The sequence below is a fragment of the Corvus hawaiiensis genome, chromosome 6 (genome assembly GCF_020740725.1).
Source record: "Corvus hawaiiensis isolate bCorHaw1 chromosome 6, bCorHaw1.pri.cur, whole genome shotgun sequence".
Taxonomy (NCBI): domain Eukaryota; kingdom Metazoa; phylum Chordata; class Aves; order Passeriformes; family Corvidae; genus Corvus; species Corvus hawaiiensis.
The window spans coordinates 46,028,004-46,048,365 of NC_063218.1; the positions used below are offsets into that span (position 1 = coordinate 46,028,004).

A 20,362-nucleotide genomic window follows, 5' to 3' on the forward strand; every position below is an offset into this window, starting at 1 on the left:
CTCAACCCAAGGACTGGAAGCCTGAATCCTTTACTCTTAAGTTTCTGAGCAGCCAGACAGCTTGTGCAGTGCCAAGAGAGCCCTTCTGGACGTGCTCCCAGTAACGAAGCCGTGCACAGGGCTGAGGAGGATTTGCTTACCTGTACATACTGGAGCAGCCCGAGGTGTATGTGCTATACAGGTGTTAGTTAGCATAGCTAGTGCTGGAAGGGACTAAAAAGTCCTAATTCTACCTCTAGAGCATGATGGAGGTCTTGTCCCAGAAAGCTGCCAGGAAAGGAATCAGGAAAGCAACAAACTGGTACCAGCTGACGTGAGCCCAGCTCTTGAATCTCCTCCCTTGATGCTGCTTCTTCCCTTCTGGGCATTGCATCTGAGGCCATAAATCCCACAAGGACTAGGCTGAAAGCAGAGCACTCAATGGGTGCAAAGGACGGGCTTGGACTGGTTGCACTCTTCCACCCTCCCAAAACTTGGGGCCAGCAGAGTTTCAGGTGGGCTGGGGAGGACATGACAAAGACTTACTGGAGACAGAGACAAGCTGTCTTGCCCTGAGAGCTTGTCTCTCCCACCCCAATCATGTCCATGATCTACAGCATGACCTTGGTCTGTGGAGAGCAAATCTCAGCACCATTTCCTCCCTGCCATCCCACCAGCGATCCTTCCGGAGCAGCAGTAGAAGCAGCCTCTGGAAGGAGGACACAGCCATCAAGGTGATTTGTTGAGACGATCAAATAATAATTTACTGTGATTCAATCTGTGGCTTTGTACAGTTGCCGGGGTGGAAGGAGGCCAAAGGATGAGGGGATGGGGATAAAAAAAAAAAAAAAAAAAAAAAAGTTGTTTGCCGCAGGCTTGGGTGAAGTGCGAGATAGTCCTTGGAGGGGCTCATGCTCCCCCTGTCCTCTTCCTCCTCCTCTCCCCCCCATACTCCTCCTCTGAATCCGTTTGCTTCTTCCTTCGCTTCACCTCTTTCCTTGCGCACTGCACAGTGGGAACCTCACCAAGACACGGTCCAGTCAGCTGAAACAGAAGAGGACACTCATGAGCACCCATTCCTCGTCAGAGCCAGTGACTCACCCGTCACATTTTGGGATGACCCTGTTAGTGCCCACAGAGCAAAAGCAAAAAGCTACACAGGTCTTAGAGGTGTGGGCCTGGCTCAGCAAAGCATCAGCACATCTGCTGAAGAGAACAAGCCTTGGAATCGGTGGAGTGATGGGTGAGCCTCGGGCACCTCACCAGACATGCCTCTTTCTGAACCTCCTTGTGGGAAGGGGCACTGTTTGGCAAGATGTTTCCACCAGGGATGATGGGAACCACAAAATGAGTCTAAGGCAAATGCAGCCAGATTTTGTTGGCCACACACCCACCTTTCTCCCTAAATCCCAGCATGTCTTTGCCTCACTTCTTATGTGCCTTGATGTTCCTCCCTCTCTGCTCCTGGTCACTGCAGCTAGATTAAGCTGGGATTTCTGGTTTCCAGTTTCTGCTTGACCAGAAAAAGACATAGGCAACTCACAGGGCATATTCTCGTAAGAGAGAGGAGTGTTTCCAAGTGACCCTTTCCCAGCCTTTCTTGCCCAAGCTGGTGCTGTCACTGGGCTGTGATGGGGATTGGGCTCCTGGCAGTCGCTGTAAGGGAGCAGCAGCGCCTGCCAAGCCCATGCCGTCAGCTGTGAGCCAGAGCAGGAAACAAGTCTTGAGCTCATATCCCCATCCGGAGGAAATGCTCCTGAACATCTGGAGGACACAAACATCTGGAAAATCTCCTTTAGCAGTGATAAGTGTGCTGGGCACAGCATTCGGCTCGGCCCCCAGCTGACCTCACACGCCTCAGCTGGGAGCAGAGGGGTGGGGTTCTGGGGTGGGTTTGTGCTCATAGGAAGCAAATGTTGCCAGCACTGTTTAGTTGCTTTTTCTCTTCCTTGTGAGTGGGGCGCAGGAGGAAGAGCTCTGCTGTACTCACGGCCTCTAGCTCAAAAAGCATCAGAGGAAACCTGCTGCCCATCTCCACCTTCATAAAACCCTCTTAACACCAACTCTGGATACAGTGCACTTCTCTTTAGGACTCCAGCAGTTGCTTAAAAGGGTGAAGGGCCAGTTCAGGTGCTTGGGAGACTCCCCAAAAGCCATTAAGGGCAATGTTCATGCACGCTTTTGTCCCATATCCTAGTCCCAGATGTCCATAGATACAGATCTTCCTGGTGCACTCATCCCCAATTACACCTCTCTAAATTTCTGCCACGGAAGGAGTTGGTTACACAGACAGATATTCCCAGGCCTTTCACCTAAGGCCAGCCAGCACATGCAGGGACAACAATAGGAACTCTCCCTGACTGCTATCCAGCAGTATTTTAAATAAACCATAATTAAAAAAAAAAAAAATCGAGGAAAGAAAAGGAAGAAAAACAGGCAAGTGAACATAAACAATCTGAAAAACACTGTTCCTGGCTCCAGCACACACAATTTATAAAAGCAAACAGCCCCCTTATGGCTAATTCTCAACATTGCATCAGTTCCAAATATCCCAGGGGATATATCTAATGGGGAAAACTCTTCTGAGGAACACAGGACTTTCACAGCAAGACAGGTCTGCTCTAAAGCTTTAGGAAGAGGCAATTTCTGTGAGTGCATTAGGAGGCAATGCACCCAGCCAGCTCTACATCTGAACCCTTCTAGAGCCAGTCTGGTGAGCATGCAGTGATCTGTACACCTTCAACACCAGCTTAACTCCTCTTTCAGAGCAGCAGCATGGGAAGAAGCTTTTCTGGGGAAAGCATAACAAAACATGCTTTTTAAAAAAATTCATTTGTATAAAATTTTGTTGTACAAAATGAGGGGGAAAAATAAACAACTCTTTCCTGCCACACACTTCCTCAGGAAACTGGGAATTTTGACTTACCTATGTTTTGACAGAAAAATGCTATTTCAGTCTGAAAGGTGTTTCATTAAAAAAATACCTGCTGCTGAAATTGATCCTGCTGCATTTGTTTGCAGGCAAGTGCACCTGCAGTCACCTCCTGCCCTGCTTCCAATGCTCCCCCACTGCACCCCATGTCCTGCTTCCACCACTTACCATTGTCACGATACCACACATTTACAGTTCATGCAGCCGGGGCCGCTCTCATCCGGGGGATTCAGCTTGCGCAGCTTATGCTGCCGGATCTCCCGCACCAAGGTGTAGAAGGCATCCTCAACGCCCTGGGGAAAAAGCACGGCTTGAAGCAGCTGCCCGCTCTGAGGAGGGACAGTGCAGAGAGGAGAGGGCTCTGCTCCCCAGCAAGGTCTCCCTAGCACTGTCCAGCAGTGCAGATTCCAGAGTTAAAAGTACAGAACCAAGATGGGAAGACTAACAAGGACCTGAGTGTGGCCCTCAGAGAGCAAGATTGAATGAACAACCACAAGGACAAGGAGCTCTGCAGTCCCTGAGATTCATCAGCTCTCAGCAGTCTGAATGAGGTCTACCACCCAAGAGAAAAGCCACCACTAGACCACTGAGGGTGTCAGTTGTTCCATTTCCACCTCTGTGCTCTGTGAGCCCCGCACAGTCCTTCTAGCACCAGTATATTTTGCCTGTAGGTCTGCCAAAATAGACCATGGGTGAGGTTAGCCAAGTGACCTGAGCTTAGCTGACCTGAAGTGACTATGGAGGTTATTCCAGAGCCTTGGACAATGCCCTGGGAAGGCATCTTCACTGCTGCCACAGCATGATGATGCTTTTCTTGTGATGGGAGGCTCAAGCCCAGACTGGGGAGGGAACATCATGAGGGAGCATTTAGCCTCGAGGAAGCAACTAAACCCAGCCCTAACACCCATCTGTCTGCAAGGTGGTGCCTGCCCATTGCTGCCCCTCCAGGGCAGCAATGGAGGAAAGAAGAAAAAAAGCGTTTTGTTTAAAAGTCTCCTCCTACCTGTCTGGTTTTGGCAGATGTTTCTATGTAGGGGATCCCATAGCTCCGGGCCAGGTCCTGCGCTTGCCGGGTCTCCACTGTCCGGGCAGGGAGGTCACATTTATTCCCCACCAGCACCATGGGAACATCATCTGAGTCTTTCACCCTCTTGATCTGCTCCCTGCAAGAGGAGGAGGTGTGAAAAAGTGAAGGGGCAGCTCCAGAACACTCCCCACCAGTTTTGACAGCTACCCTTTGCTCGTGTTGAGTGCCTTGTGTTGAGCTTTCAGGAAAATGTAAATGACTACAGCACACAAGTGAGTAAACAGCAACACAGTCTGGAAATGAGAACTAAACATACTTCTGCTCTTTAAATACAGCTATTTACAAAACAACGTGAATTTCGACAATCTATATTAAGACATGAGCTTAAGATAGTTTAAGTCAAATAAAAATGAATTCTCAAGCAGTTAGCTGTGCTATTTCCAACATTTTAGATCAAGTAATCCCCCCCAAATGGGGGGAAAAAACCATTCACCTGCAACCAGAATTTGCTGAGCTGATAAAGCAGCTTTTGGCAGCTGTAACCTTTCCTGCAGATGCACAGGCAGTATTTGCTCCCTTTCAGTTTAGTTCAGGTCACTCAAAGTTGAGAAACCAACTGGGAACTAAAAAAGCTGTAACGCTCACTTCTTCATTCCAACATTGGATCTAAAACTAGGTGGGCGAGGATGAGATCTACCACTTCTAAAAATCTTGAAGGCCATTATGAACACAAACAAGCCATTCAATTCCCTTCTGATAGATAATAACTTCCTTTGCTTAATAAATCATTTAACTTCAGATGCAAAACAGCTTTTTTTTTGCTCATGAATCCAGAACGTTTAACATGGTTTTAATTTAACTACTAAAAGATTTAAAATGCCAATTTCTACATTTTAATTGAATGCAAATCTCCATCCAAAGGCAGCTGGACATGTGTCACACAAAAGAATCAATCATCTTTTTTTAATGTAGTAGAACATAGAAATGAAGTCTGACTATATGGCACAATATGCCATAAAGCCATTTAAATGTTCTATGTAACATCCTCATCAGCAAATGCAAGTACTAAATTTAGTGCACAGGCTACACTTAGCTGAAAGGAGATACCTCCAAATGATTACTAACCAGGGAGAGCCAGCATTTCTCTGGGGAATATTCTTTTAAAAGTGCAAACATAAAGAGCACAGGCTAAAGGAGATGAAAGCCAGTGATTTACATCACGATCATGATGGCTTGAAATCGAGCCATCCTACGAGCAACTTCACAAGCATCAGCCCCAGCACAAGATGAATGCTGCTCAATCCCTCAGGAGCTTTAGGAAAATCCCATCCTTTTTCCTTTGGTTCAGCTAAAAGAAGCCGAATTAGTGTACCTGTGCAGCTATTACACTGAACAGCCTTTTGGATGAGACTGAAACATCTCAACAGCTCTAAGCAGCACCACTGACTATGGAGCAAGGAAGAGATGTGCCTGTCCTCAGAACAACAGGATTACTGGGACCCTGGTTTATGATGAGGGACTGGGATACACAGTCCCTTGTGGGCATTGGACAGAGCAGGGACAGGGCAGAGCCATCTCCTGCATCCTCTGCCAAGTGCCTGCCATCACAGCCAAGCCTCAGAAAAAGGCACAAGCAGAGCAATCCCTCCCTAACATAGCATTGGGGTGAACAGGGAAGATTCCTGCTGTGTTTGTATCATCTCTTTGACTCTTCAGCTTTGCAGGGGCAATGTCAACAGAGAGGAGAAATGGGATGGGTGCCGGGACAGGGTCCCTGCTTTGTCACCGCTTCCCCATACATCATCTTGGGCAAATCACCTCACTGGAGCCCTGACTCCCCTTCTGCTCCATCTTGGCCCTGGCTGAAACGAAGCTCCAGTGGGACAGGACTGTCTCTCCCCACGTGTGTGCAGCTGGCAGACCACAGCCTGGTCATGACATTGGACAGCAGGGCAAGCAGCTCTCCCTGTCTCTCCCAGCCTCCTCTTCCAGCTCTGGGGCCAGCAGAAGTCGCTGAGATCGATTGCGCTAACAAAGCAATTCCACTAATTAGGGAGGGAAGGGAGGGGGTCATACAGGATCAGCTCTCCTTTAGTCACCATAAACACTTAAACATTACATTACCAGGTCCCCAAAGGCCACAAGCAATCCCTTTGGAAGGGTTTTATTGGAGTCACTGACATTAGCAGTCTGCTCTGTCTCTTCCCTGGGGAATGGCCACTTGAGCTAATTGTCTTTGCTGGCAGTCTGTGCTTCCACCATGGGGCCTGATCTAAAAGGGTGGGCAGGAGAGTGCAGCAGCAAGGCATCCCCCTTTGCACAGAGCAAGAGGGAAAAGGCCCTTCCCAGGATACTGACCTGTACTGGTGAATATCTTCAAAGGACTTGGTGTTGTTGATGGCAAAGACACACAGGAATCCTTCCCCCGTTCTCATGTACTGGTCTCTCATGGCACTGTACTCCTCCTGCCCTGCAGTGTCCAAGATGTCTAACAAACAGGTTTCTCCATCAATGACTACTTGCTTTCTGTAGGAATCCTGCAGGCCAGGAGAGGGAAAGGGAGGAGGATACATTAAGAGGGCTTGGCTCTGGCTAAACGAAGGGATGCAGCGAGTGCATCCCTGGGAAGATGCCAGGTCATGCTCTGCCTGTGTTCATCTTCCATTACAGAGACAAATCAAATCTGCTTCAAAAATGGGAGGGGAAAAAAAAAAAAAACCAAAACCAAAAAACAAAGAAAAAAGAAAAAAGGGAGCAGCTAAGCAGGTTTCTCCTTGTCTCTCAGAACCACAGAGAAGACAGCTCCTGGCTTGCTCTCCCCATTCCCAGCCCTGCCTCTGGCAGACCAGGTGCAGCTTCATCTCTACCACATTGCATAGCCCTTAACAACTATTTCCTAAGCATTGTTCAGCTCTAATTCCTTCTGCTGGAAGAGGAAGGATACTCAGGAAAGGAGCTCTGGCCAGCCAGGGCTTCCAGTCACTATCTGTGATCTGCAGGGCTGGAAGCTTAAGATAACCTGGAAATCCAGTGCCTCCAGTGCATCTCAAATCAGGCACCAGAGGCAATATTGCCACCAGTAAGGTTTCAAACTGGGTTTGATGGTAAACCCCTTCTTTAAACATGAGAAAAAAATAAAATAAAATCACACTGTGAACAGGGTGTTTCCCACAACCAGTCTGTGCCCAGAGGGCTCCAGGAGAGCTAAGAACTATCCAGGCAGGTCCTTTGAAGTTGGGGATTTTCCCTGCAGCAAAGGCAATCACAACTTATCATAGATGTGAGAAGGTCTGGATATCACCCAGAGCATCACTCAAAAAGTTTCATTTTCACGGGAGGCTCCTCAAAGCACTGCTCCTCCCCACTATGCTTCTCCCTGTGCTCAGTCTCATCAGTAGGGATGCTGTGGGGCAGCCCCTGCACGGAGGGCATCCCTCATCCCTCACCAACAGCCATCCCCTGTGGACAGTGCAGCATCCTCAACTCTCAGTAAGAGAAGGAAGCCAGAATGAAAGGTATGAAAAAGGTGCAAGTCAGCAGTATGACCACACAGTGCTTTGCAGCCACTCGCAGAGGCTACAGCTGCAGTTTAAAATTAATTCAAATGTCGGCTGCTCTTCCAACGACCACAACAATGTTATCAGATGAGCTCTGCAGGTCTGCAGACAAACAGCCGACACAGCAAAGGTCACCAACAGGACCGGCAGCAGCACAGAAAGGGAATGGGGCCAACACAGCCCTATCCTTTGGTTCATTACAACAACATCATTTGCTGGGGCTAATTAAAGTCTTTCCTCACCTTGCAGAGAGGGCTATGAAATCAGAGATGAGATCTGCTCTGCCACGACCTTCTCAGCTGTGCCTTCCCAAAAAGTGGACTGCTGACCCATCGAGAATAAGCGTGGAGTGAAAGGTTGGCTTCCGGCCAACTGCTCTGAAGGCAGCTGGCAGGCTACCCTGCAGGAATGTGCTCCTATTTCTAATCAATAATGTATCTGGAGCCTCCTTCATGCAAGGGTCGTGCATGAAGGTGTTCATGAGTGCTTCCTCTGCCCCACAAAGCATCCTCCCACCTCTTCACCTTGGCTTGGGACAGAGGACCAGCCTCTCGGCACACATGTTCACAGTTAACAAGTCTCCAGTTCCAGGAGGTCTCACCAGCATCCACCATGTTGATGGACAAGAGATCCCACACCTCAGCTCAAGTCATCACAGACTGCCCGTAAGGCCAGCCAGCTGGCTTACAAGGCAGAGACATAAAACAATCTTGCAGAGGATGCTTTGCAAAGGAATGGGACAAGCTCTCCCCATCAATGCTTTGTGTATAGCTTCATCTGACCTCCCCCTCTGCAGGAAGTTCAGGATGGCAGCTCAGCCGTCCCTGCCACACTACCAGGTTGATACGACTGCCACTGCAGGGCTAGCTGCCACCAGCCCACACCAGCACCCTGCAGCCTCAGGGCTCCTCTGCAGCCCCCATGTCCCACCCCACCTTTGTCAGAGGGGAAAGCAGCCAGACCCAGCTGTGAAGTGCCAGGCAGCAGAAACAACACCTGTTTGGGGTTCAAACTGAAGATCCCAGGCGGATGCTGGGAGCATCCCAGCTGTGCTGGCAGACCAGGCCAAGAAGCCCATTTGCTAAACACTACAGTCAGGATACAACCAGAGGTTTGGGAAGCCCATTAAGCTGCTAAGAGCTGGAAGATGAACTGAAGAATTTCTCAACACAGTGAAACTCTTTAGTCCATCCCTGCTTACTCACCATAGGACAATGCCAGTAGCATACATTTCCTTGCTCTCCTGTTCCCAAAACAAAGGTTCTAAAGCTCCCTGGCAGCCCAAGAGCTGGCCTGTGAGAATGTGCTGTAATGGAGCAGACAGCGTTGAGTTACACAGCCAAACATTTGCACTGGTGAATCAGGAGGGAAGAAGGGGAGCAGACACCCAGCCAGGGTCTCTGCCCCAGACAGGGGACATATCTCCACCCCTCCTGCTGTGGGGAGCATCTTCTCAGTGCACCCCAATCCACCTGCACCCCCCTTTGCAGCACAGCCTGTGCTCAATCCATGTGGGTGACAGATAACACCTTTGCTCCATGCACGTATCCTCTTTCCCCCCCCCTTTTATCCTGCTTGTTTCAGCACTACTCTGCTGCTTGTTAGCTGGCTGAACAGTCATAGTCAGCTCCTGGGCATGATCCAAAGCAGCTTAGTCACAGGAAGGTGGTTTGTTGGTCACATTTGGATGGCTGGCAGGTAGCTCTCTGTGTCTTAAATCCCCATAAAATGAAGCATAATTAAAAGGAATCACCCTGAAATGAATCAGTACTTGGCCAGGGTAGCAGGGGAAGCAGGGTACAACCAAGGGAGCTGCAAAGGCATCAGGGCTGGTGGACCTGCAGGTGGAAAAGTACCAGGGGTGAGAGAGCTGAAGAGCAGCTTGTGGCAGCTTTTGGAAGAGGAGACAAACAGAATGGGGCTCGAGTGAACAGTGGCGTCTCCCAGGGCACTGCAGAAGTGGGTAGGGTGAGGAGGGTGTGCTGGGAAATGCCGTGCAAGGTTTACATTCCCTGCTGCCTGTTTACATGGAGAAAATTCCCTGCAGGGTACGTAGAGGGAGCAGGCAGCTTGGAGACAAAAACCACAGGATGCCAAAACCCAACACATCACTGGGTGAGAGTTGCCTCTGCCCACCTAAGGTCCAAGAGAGGATGCACCCATGCAGATGTCTCCCCAGGGAGGTTTCTCTCCCCGAGCAGCTCTTTTGCCAAAAACAACCTGGAGTGGGTTTCTGAGAAAAGTATACAATGCTACTGGGGACAGCCACATGAGGGGAGAGGAGCTGGGGAAGAAGGCAACTGCATCCATAAGCAAGGAGACTCAGGAGCCCTAAATTAAATTCAAGTCTCTGCCATGGACTTTCTAGGTGACCTTGGCCAAATGACGTAATAGCACGTGCTTTTTAAATGCTTTCTCTCCTTCCCGTCTGTAGGATTGTAAGACTATTTCTGCCTTTCTACCAAGCCTTGTCTTGTTTGTTTATGTAAGTTGTAAGCTCTTCAGGGTGGGGACTACACATACAACACCTACCAGAATAGATTTCTCATCCCAGCTGGGGCCTTTAGCCATTATGATAATAATAACTGCAGCAACCACAGCTGCATTTATACGCATCTGGTAGAGAATCCTGTAGGACTGCAGACAGAGAGGTTATTGTCCAAGAGGCACGACAGAGCTGCAATTTGCCTTCCCAGGGTGGACTTTACTCCTTGTGCAGAGCGGTGACTGCTGCCCACATCTCACCCCACAAAGGTGTAAGTCATGCAGAGGCTAATTAGCACGTCGCTAACTACAGTGAAAGCAGATGGAGAATGGAATTTGTTTTTGAAAAATTAAAGAAAATAGTAATAGCACAATGGATACTGAGGACTGGATCCCCCTCCACCCCCATACAGCCTGTGAGGGCCACAAGGTCCCTGCCTGCTTCTTCAAGTCACTGCTGCCATGCACACCAACTAAGACACACATCACCCTTTAACCCCTTGTGAAGAAGCAGAGGCAGCACTCTGGGAGCCACAACAGTTCAGCTGCTCAGCATGTCTTACTCAAACTGCAAGACATACATACTACAACCAAGCTCTGATAAAACCCATTTCATCAGTAAAGCTCAAAACATCCTGCAGAAAAAGTCAATACATTTACTCTGATTTCACAGTAAGAGAAATGGAAGCACAGGCACAAAATGGCTCTTCAGTTCTAAACCTTTAATCCCTCCCTATGCTGTCATCTCATCAGAAAGGAGGACTTTTGTGCTGCCTCTCAGCCCCTGCCCAGCTCTGCTGCCTCCCATGACAGCTCTCTTCAGCAGACACCACTATCCTTCTGCAGGAGATGTAAGTCAGTCACCGTGACCTCTGAACACACACATAGTGACTCAGAATAGCTCTGCAAAGCAGAGGAACATCCCTGCTCAAGTTCAGACTTGAGACCAAACTGAGCATGCTCTGGGTTGGAGACAAAGTGGAGAAAAGCAAGAGGAAAACACACAGACAGAGAGACAGACCCCACGCCCAGAGCCACCTACCTCTATCGTGGGGTCATACTCATCAACAAAATGGTTCTGAATGAGCTGTATCGTCAAAGCACTCTTCCCAACACCACCTGCTCCCACCACCACCAGCTTGTATTCGGTCATCTTCCAGCTGACCCCAGCTCAGGACTTCCAGGAGCACCACCACCTGCAAGGACAAACATGGTCACTATGCTAAGAGAGGTTACTTTAAAATGGGAAAAATAATCCATCAAACCAAATACAAAAGCTCTGTTTATCACATGGTCTGTTGCAATCCTTCAGCCTGACCATCTGGATGCAAACTTCACAGGTTCCTTGAGCAAACTTCAAGAGGTAGGAGAGCATTATTGATGAGAAAACAGAGGTACAGGCTGTGTACATCAACCCGTAAAGTAACCAGTTTAAGAGGTCTGGTTTTGCAGAACTGCTGAGCACTGTCCCCAGTTGACCTTATCTCAAGCTGACAATCCAAAATCTTTAGATAGATTTGAAACCCTTGGCCAACGAGGCTGGGATGTCAATTCCCATGAGAGCAAGCAAAAGGTCCAGCCCTGCCCAAATATGCTGTTACCTCCATGTCTTCACCCTCAAGGCTGCACTAAACCTCAATCCACATGGCAGGGTTGAGACAGTGCACATCCACACTCTCTGCCCGTCCTCCAGCTAACGGCACTGCCATCATGAGAGGGGGGACTGCAGAACGGGCATCCCTGCTCCCTGAGCTGAATTTGGCACACCCAACAGGGGGGAAAGAGATGCTGTCACAAAAGGTGCTGACAGAATGATGATTAGGGTCAGGATGAGCAAACCACACTTCCGCAGTACTGCGTACCTCCCATGGCCCTTCAGCAGAAGATTCACATCCCCCCAGCTCCTCCCTTAAATTTCTGCTCCAAGTCTGCTGAGAAAGAGGAACTAACTCAGGAAGATTACAAAACCCCAAAGGTTTAAATAGAAATCCACCCTCATTGGACTGCAGGCCCTGCCCACTGAAAGTCACTCCAGGGTCAGCTACTCGTTCTCAGCCACCATCTGCAAGCTCTTTTGGGGAGCCACCCAAAACGCAGCAGGTAGCAGGATGGCAAGCTCACAGTTCCCCTTGTCAGACGCCCTTCTGTGTTCACAGGGATTAGAACCCCCTCCTCCACCCCCCCCACCCCAGACAGTTAAATCACTCCACCCTCCTCCCCAGGCTTGGCAGCCCTGCTCCCAAACTCTGGAAGCTGGTACGAACTGTGCTGGCAAAGGCTGCTCTAGACCCAGACTGCAGCTGATGCATTTGCTAACACAGCAAAGATTTAATGGCAAGAAGGCCAGAATTTTCTGCCTTCAATCCCCACCTGACTGCAACCCTAAACCACCCAGACAGTTCCATCTCCCACTCGAGCAGGCAGCAATCAGACACAACCACCTCTTGCTGAAGCCATTTCTAAGCTGCTGCCTTGGTAGCAGAAAGGCAAACAAAGCTCATGCTCTTCTCAGCATCCAGAATCCTAAAGAAGGGCAAAGGAAGGGGTGCAAAAGAGCAACCAGGTAACAAATATGACGCCAAGCAGGACCTCTGGTTTGGTGTGCTGTCCTTCACTGCTGAAGAAGCAGTTAAGGTGGTGATGGAAAAGTGGTGATGGTGGGGGGACATGAAGTGCACATAATGTCATAGCCTAGGTGCCTACCCAGAAGTGCCTACCCAGTGCTTCCCCTGAAAGTCCAATGTGCCTCTGTTCTGACAGCCCGGGAAGAGATGCAGATTGAAAGCAAGGCTACAGGAGAGAATCTAAGTGATCTCACTAATTGACTCTGCACACACGTTGCTCTGCTCCATTAATGCATGCCCTCACGTACATGATGTTCTCACATGCACTGCTTCTCAGGGACAAGGGAGATCCCCACCCCAGGCTTCTGATCTCTCTGGGAAGAGACAGGATGAAAAGGGGACTGAGGAGCAAATGCTGACTGACCATCTCCACCAGCACAGCTGTCCAGGAGGGAATCACTCCTGCAGCAAACAGCTTCACAGCTCAACACAGAGGGGTCCTGAGGGTCTGAGGAAACACTGCAACCAGCTCACACCTTTCATTACAGAGCAGGGAGACCTGCAACCCCCAGCAAAACACATGGAGGGTGTAAATAAAGGCCCGCGAGTGGCTCCGATGGTCCTTGCTCTGCATCTGATACTGACAATAAAGCAATTGCTACAAAGATGCTCGAGGGGAAGGGCAGAATTGCCCAGGCCTGTAGGACTTGCTAAGGCAGCGAAAAAATCTTTGACTCAATATGAGGAGGAGAAGACATGAGTTCTCAAGGAGGGGGTTCTCCCTCAAGACCACCCCAGTGGAAGGCACTGCCTATTCCTTTGGAAGACCCCCATTCCACACACCCATAGCAGCTTTATGGTCCACAGTGCAGCAGGAGGTGGTGGACAAGGTAGTCACCCATGTCAGCTTGAGTGTCTTCCCCTGCTCCAGACCCCAGCTCAGCTCCACTCCACAGCAGAGGGGCAGCCACACACTAGCAAGCCCTGCACACCACCTTAGCGCAGAGCTTTGAGATCTGGCTCCTCCACAGAAACACAGACCCACATCTTCCCGCTCCCCACCCACCCAAGAGGCAGGGAAAATGAGGGGGGCAAAGGAGCTATTGCTACTCATTGCTCGTAGCCAGCACACGGACAATTTACATACAAGAATTCTGCAGTGTTGGTGTTTGCTCACTGACACCATCCCTCGAAGGTGCTGTCACCTCAGCTAACTCTCCACTGCTCTGCCATCCTCACCCCTGCAGTGGCAGGAGAGATTCTGCAGCTTGCAAAGGAGGGCAGGTGCAGCCTACCTGACTGCTCCATACCATTGCTGCAAAACATGTCCTAATGCAGAGCGAGAGCGTGGGGAATGATGGACAGCTCTGGGCATGAGAGCTGCCCGAATTAATGTGTGCTAAAATCAATGCTCAGGCAAGCTCACTTCCTTTCCCCAATGCAAGCTCCTCATGGGCAGCGTGCAGACCCAACTGCACACCAGAGCAAAGGCAAATCCCACAGAAGAAGCAGCCTGGCCAACAGCTGCAGGGAAAGCAGGGATTTCCATATGGCCAAACTTTGCCACAGAGTGGGGCAGCTGGTCCTATCCTTAAGGTGACCTTACCAGCACCGTAACTCCCCCATCACACTTTTTGCTCCTGAACATGGGAAGAGCAAGGCTGCTCTTTGATGCACCCATGGTTTCAACACAGGGGTGGCTGTTCCTCAACGCCACAGGAACATCACCATCATCACCACCACAGGGTCTGGTTCAAGCAACAGCCATCCCAAAGGTAATGTTTCTGGCTTCCTATAAAACAGATGCAGGGAAGAGAGAGTGGGGTTCCCGTCAGAGAGACAGTAACAGACACCCCACAGTTTTCATGCTGGTGACACACCGGATGGAGGTTTACAGACAGTTGGTGGTTGTGAAAGCTTCTCCTGATGCGAGGATTTCCAGTTTCTATTGCTCAGCAGCCAGCACAGAGCCCACACACAGCTGACCACAAAATAACAGGGAAACACAAAAGCACAGCCTCCCAGTCCCACACAGAGCAGGAACAGTGCTTCTTCCATCTTCTGCAAGCTCTTCAAGATCTGGAAGTCTGATCCAGGTCACCATCTAGTGTTTCCCTATCTGAATTTATCACCTCTGCAGCACTCCACTACTACACCCCCCAAAAGCCACACAAGGCTGTCAAGCAACAGGTGAGAGAGACAGCAAGGAGGAGAGCAGTTTCAGGAGCACCGTCAGGAAACAGGAGGGCTGGGATCCATGTGCCAAGCCAACAGCCCCAGCGTGGAGCCAGAGCTGCCGCTGCTGTATTTCCTGACCTCGTGGATTTTCTCCTGTAGCGAGAGGGCTCCTGGCTCCCATTCAAAGCTGTCTAGGAAAGCCTCACTGAGTGCTTCCGCCTGGCAGCAGCAGCTGCTCCCAGCCCAGGAGCCAGAGCCACACAGCTCCAGCAAACAGGAGCCATCTGCCAGCCTTGTGCAGGAAGTGGGGAGAGCAAGCACCCAGCCCCGGTGGACATCAACATCCTACCTTTGTCTCTCAGGGAGGGGATGGAGGTGTGCGTGAGGACAGAAGGCACCACCTCCCCTGCCTGTACATGCTGGGTGGCAGCATGGAGACCTTGCCTGCAGAAACAAGGACCAAGATGCTTGGCAGAAGCTTTCACAGGGCTAAGACCTACTTTAGGTCTTGAGAATCAAGGCTACAGGTGGTGTTACCCAGAGATCCAGCTGTGTCCTGCAAAAAACAACTTGATCTTCTTCATGGCCCCTATTCTCTGGCACAGAGAGGTGGCTTGGGGGACCTGACTGTGAAGCCTCCAAAAACTCACTTACCAGAGGTGAGAAACTCAAGGGGCTTGGCCCCATCAGTACTTCCCACATCACCACCTCAGTTTCAACATGAGCTCAGGCATCAAGCGGAAGTGGGTTTCCAACACATTCACCACAAGGGAGCCTCTGACACCCTTCCAACAGACTAACTGAAGGAGCTCTCTCTGTGTCCTCTGTTTACTCCCATCACTTAGTTTCTCTCCCAGGACAGACACCAAGCCAACTAAACAAGTCAAGAGACGGAGTTTTGCACAACACCACTGTACTGAGGCCAGCCATGACAGAAGTTTTACAACTGTTCATTACTGCGCATTCACCATTTACCTTCCCAGTAGGATTATCTGCATTTAAACGCATCAGAAGTAAGTTTCAACTCTGCAAATCTCTTTGGACTCATCTCAGACCAGGCACCCTTTCTTCCAAAGCCCTGTCCAGAGGAGCCATATGACCACAAATGCTGCTGTGTTTGATTCTATTTCCCTTCAGCAGAGATGCCCTGCAGGCAGAAATGGTCTGCAGTCCTCTAGGAGAACAACACTCATCCCAGTCTTTTACCAGCAGTCATCCACACCCACACATCAGGAATCCTACTCAGTGATTTTTCAGCATTGACAAAGCAAACCTTGTTGGCTCATCCCAGCGACTGTCCAGGCTTCTCCATCAACATGGCAAAACACAGCCTATGGAGGGACTAAAGGAACCTCTCCGGTGGTGTGAAATACCACCTTTTGTCTTCACTCAAGGACCAAAATGCTGATGTACCCTGTAGCCTGTCCAGCCTCAAAGAGATTAGGGAACTGAGGCTGGCAAGCTGATGCTCTGTTATGAAGCCTATACAATGCTTCATTTTAATTTACTTGCTGCTTTTTAAATCAAGTGAGCTACAAATCTAACCAATTGTGCTTGTTGTTGGCTTGCTGGCTGTATAACTGCAAACTCAGACATTGCACCTCACAGATGAGAACAGAGAAAGGGATGCCAAAGAGACAATAAAAGTTACAAATACTAGCCGTGCTTTGGAAAGATGACTTGGAGATAATAAATGTCTTCTATTAGGGGGAAAAAAAGGAAAAAAGCCAAAAAGAAGCAGAATGGCTTCTTCCATCCTCTGCTAGCTCTTCAAGGTCTGAAGGAAAAGGCAGCCTGTCCCAAGGGACTGAGCACAAAAATATTGCTGCAGAGGAAAACAAGAAAAGAGGTAAGGAATGACATAATGTAGAAGGCTCAAAATACAGATGTGCATTCAAAGAGAAACCTGTGAGGAACAGCAACAGACAGCTGCAGGCAGGTCCAAGGCATAGGCAGATCTGGAAGAGAGGGATTGCCTCTCCACAGCAGCCAGAAACATGTCCCACCAGCAATGTGCAAGCCTCAGCTTTGCACAAGGTCTTGAACAGGCACGGACTGGTCACTGCACCAGGCCCAGCCCTCACATTTTCCAGTCGAAGCACCTCTGGCAACACAACCCCTCTGCCAGAGACTACCCAACCACAAAGGGCTTGGGAAAATATGGAAGAGCAAAGGAAAACAAGACAGTATCATTCCAAAGCTGCTACCCCTTCTCTGCTCCCTGGGTCCTGCTTCAGTTGTCAGATAGTCAAACACGAAGCTGTGCAGTCACCTGCTGTTAGCAGTAAGAGAGTGCGACTACACTGTTCTTGCTTTCCCTCTCAAATAATAAATATTCTTAATAAAGTTCTTTGTTGGCAGCTTATTCCAAGAAAAACAACTGGTAGGTAGATATAACTACCCAAAACAGCAAACAACCTAAATAAGTCAGTAACACAATAAACCCAGAGAACAAACCAGCTACCCAAGAGTTTCCCTCTGGATGAAGGAACTGCCGCCCACCCCACTCTCCACACCCAATACAGGCCACCAAAATTACTATTTTCCAAAGAAAGATGAGCAGGCCTATTATCTCAGAAACTTACACGTCAGGACTGCTCATGCCCATGTCTCCAGCATCGTGAATGTGGCACAAGGAGCAGCATGCAGTCAGGAAACTCTGGAAGGTGCTGGGATATGCTTGAGAATCATGGTGGGACCTTCACCTCCCACCACCACTACTCTATTCGTCTCCCTGAGAGCAAGTCACTCATCCCATCACAGTCTCTGCAGAAGAACCAATCTTCCAAGCTAACTTCCACAGAAGGAAAGCACACTGCTCTGCAGGTTGATTGCTGCCAGCCCATGGAAAGGGTGAAAGAAACAGGCAAGCAAATGATACATCCCACACCACTGCTGAACATAGACCCTTAAAAAAAAAAAAACATGCAGATGGGAGAGACCACCTGTGCTAGCACCCAAGTCACAGTTCTCTGCATCTGAAGGGCCAGTGATGTGAAAAAACCAAAGACAGTTTTTAAATTATGCTTGTGATTTATGATACAACATTTCAGCACTCTTTGAGACTCTACATGAGCAAGAATAACCTGTGTAAGGAAAGAGGAGACTGGTTGTGTCTGAATGGATAGCAAAGGCATGAAGAGGCCACAATGCAGGCCAGGACAATGTGGGACACTTAAATAAAACCTGAACTCTTATCTTGCAGTCAGGACTTAGGACCTAGTGTTGAATGTACCAGCATGTGTGGGAAAGCAGTGTGAGGGAGGAGAAGCTCTCACTGTTGAGATGCAGAAGCCTGCAAACTGCCAGGACTCCTCCACTTTCATCTCTTCTCCAGCCTCCCAGGGCTGAGCAGGTGGTTCAGAGGCAGACATTTCCCTGCCTGGGCTGGCAGCCCTCCAGCTCACCCTGGAAAAGAGACTTCTCTCAGGCCTCCCCGCCTCTTTCAGAAAAACAAATGGTACTCTACAATAGAGCTCAAGAGAAGAGGCAACTTTTCACTTTACATTAAAATCCCACCCATAAGCATTAATGGGAGGGGTGAAAGGCAGTGTGATGTATCTTGAATATATAAAAAGATGGACAGGTACCCAGGAAACTTTAAAACAAGACCCACATTATAGATGATAGTAAATGTTAACTGTTAAATCACATGGTACACAACCATGAACCCAGGCTCTGAACAATCTCTTGGCTTGCCAGTCTCAGTTCCAAACTGTATTGATTTTCCCACAAGATATAAGGTGCAATGAAGTAGAAACTTGGAGCAGATGAGTATGCAGCGCCAGTGTAAGTGGATCTCTGTAATTACAGCTATTAGAGAATATTAGGCTTTGGGGAAAACACTGCCCAGTAATGGTGTGGAATTACAAGAGATGCTGTCTCCAGGCTGGTTTCCTAAGGTACCTGGTATCTTCTGCCTGGTCCTCTTGGTGATGAAAGGAGCAGCTGCAGGCAAGCTGCCGGGGAAAGGTCCAGCCCCTCCCGTGCCCAGCGGTCCTGTCATCATGCTAGGGCAGGTTGCAGCCATCTGGCTCTGCTGCAACAGCACAAGAAGGGACAAATTCAGATCTCACCACTAAGCTGCAAGTGATGGCGTGCTAGAGCTGGAGGTGGTGGTGGTGGCCATGCACGAACAGAAACACCATCCTACTCACTACAGAGACAGGCAAGGGGATGCAAACAAGCCAAGGGACTGGCCCAAAGCCATCAATGGGTGGTAAAGCTGGGAACTAAATTCAGGCAATGTGATTTCCCATCTGGGGTTTTCACCTGAGAGAAAAAGCTCCCAGCAGAAGTTCTGGATGGGAAAGCTGTTGGTCTCCTGCTGAGTCTTTGTGTTGGGCTGTCAGAGCTGGCAGCTCATCTCCAGCCCAGCTTCCCAAGGCAGAGACAATTGGGGAGGCAGGGTACATCAAGTGGGAAAGGCCAGAGTGCTGTAAGAGAGGCCCTGCTATCCAATTATCCCGATGAAATCACAACTGGGTCATGGGCACAGGCAGCCAGCAGAGAGGCAGACGCTCTGATCCACAGATAGGCACCTAGAGATGCAGGTAGGGCTGGGAGCAGAAGGGCAGGCTGAGCACGGCTGCTGTTTTCCTCACTTGAAGCCCAGCTACAAGAAAAGGGGGAAATCACTGGGATAAGGTGGCCTTCTACATCACTTAAGAAAAGGGCCAATCCCAACCTCAGCACCACTGATGCACAGCAAAAAAAGTACCCCAGAGTCAAGAAATGCACTCTCCCTACAAGCTTTCTGTCCTCCTCCCCTTCCCTATCCTTCCTTATTCCTTCCAAACAACTGTTGACAAAGAAAAAATTAGGAAACTAGTTTCAGGAAATGCATACAAGCCCTTTTCACTGAGAAGAATTTACAATGGAAATAGGTATGGTTGTTCAGCTTCCTGCTTGCTTTAAATCCTAACACATGTACTTTACCAGCAAATACATGGATAAGAAAACAGGGTAGTTGCATCTGGGAAGTTTCAAGAATTGTTTTGATAATGCTTTTAGATGTTTGTTTTGGTTTTTTGTTGGTTTTTAGTTTTTAGCATTTAATAGTTAAGAGACTTTTTAAGAAGTCAGGTTTTGGAGCAAAATAGGATTTATAAGACTATTGGTGAACTCCAGTCTCCAGGAATGGAATAGTTCACACATCACATGTCCTATTGCACTACAGCTCCTGCAGCAGAAAGTTCCAGACAGCCAGTGGCATTGGGTTTGGGTGATAAAAGGTGGAAGCCGTTGGCCAGCAGCAGAAAAGCAGACAAACGAGTATCCTGGGATATCTGCCCCTGCCCATGTGGCACTCACCCTCTGGATGGCTAATGAGCTTCCACAGAGAAACAGGGTCCTCTCGTCTGGGAATGGTTCAAGTCCCCCTAGAAGAAGCAATACAGAGTAGGAATGAGAGGGATCCCTCTCTGCAGGGACAGGCAGTCCTGGCTGTGTTGGACTCTGGCAGATCTCGGGACACACTTTGGTTAGTACCCAAGTTGGCTTCCCCAGCTCCCCTGGACAGCACTTAGGATCTTGTACTGAAAGAAGAAAAGCAGAGTCAACACCCATCCATCCTCTCTCACATGTGGTATTTCACAGGCCACTAGTCATATCTTACAAAATTTTATCTTTTCCAGGGAAA

The 20,362-nt window shown here is 49.2% G+C and overlaps 1 protein-coding gene across 3 annotated transcripts in view; it reads right to left on the bottom strand.

Moving 5' to 3' along the window:
• Positions 1-717: 717 nt before the first annotated feature.
• HRAS (HRas proto-oncogene, GTPase) overlaps positions 718-20,362 on the bottom strand; it is a 41,933-nt gene continuing 22,288 nt past the window's right edge. For 2 of the 3 annotated variants that reach the window (XM_048307780.1, XM_048307779.1), the window contains exons 2-6: positions 11,022-11,175; positions 6,297-6,475; positions 3,915-4,074; positions 3,080-3,204; positions 718-1,023 (exon numbers count right to left, since the gene is read on the bottom strand). In XM_048307780.1, coding sequence (XP_048163737.1) covers positions 3,085-3,204; positions 3,915-4,074; positions 6,297-6,475; positions 11,022-11,132 — 570 coding nt within the window. In that variant the 5' untranslated portion in view covers positions 11,133-11,175 and the 3' untranslated portion in view covers positions 718-1,023; positions 3,080-3,084. Of the gene's footprint in view, positions 1,024-3,079; positions 3,205-3,914; positions 4,075-6,296; positions 6,476-11,021; positions 11,176-20,034; positions 20,103-20,362 lie in introns of all 3 variants that reach the window. The other variant, XM_048307778.1, reaches the window with a different exon arrangement.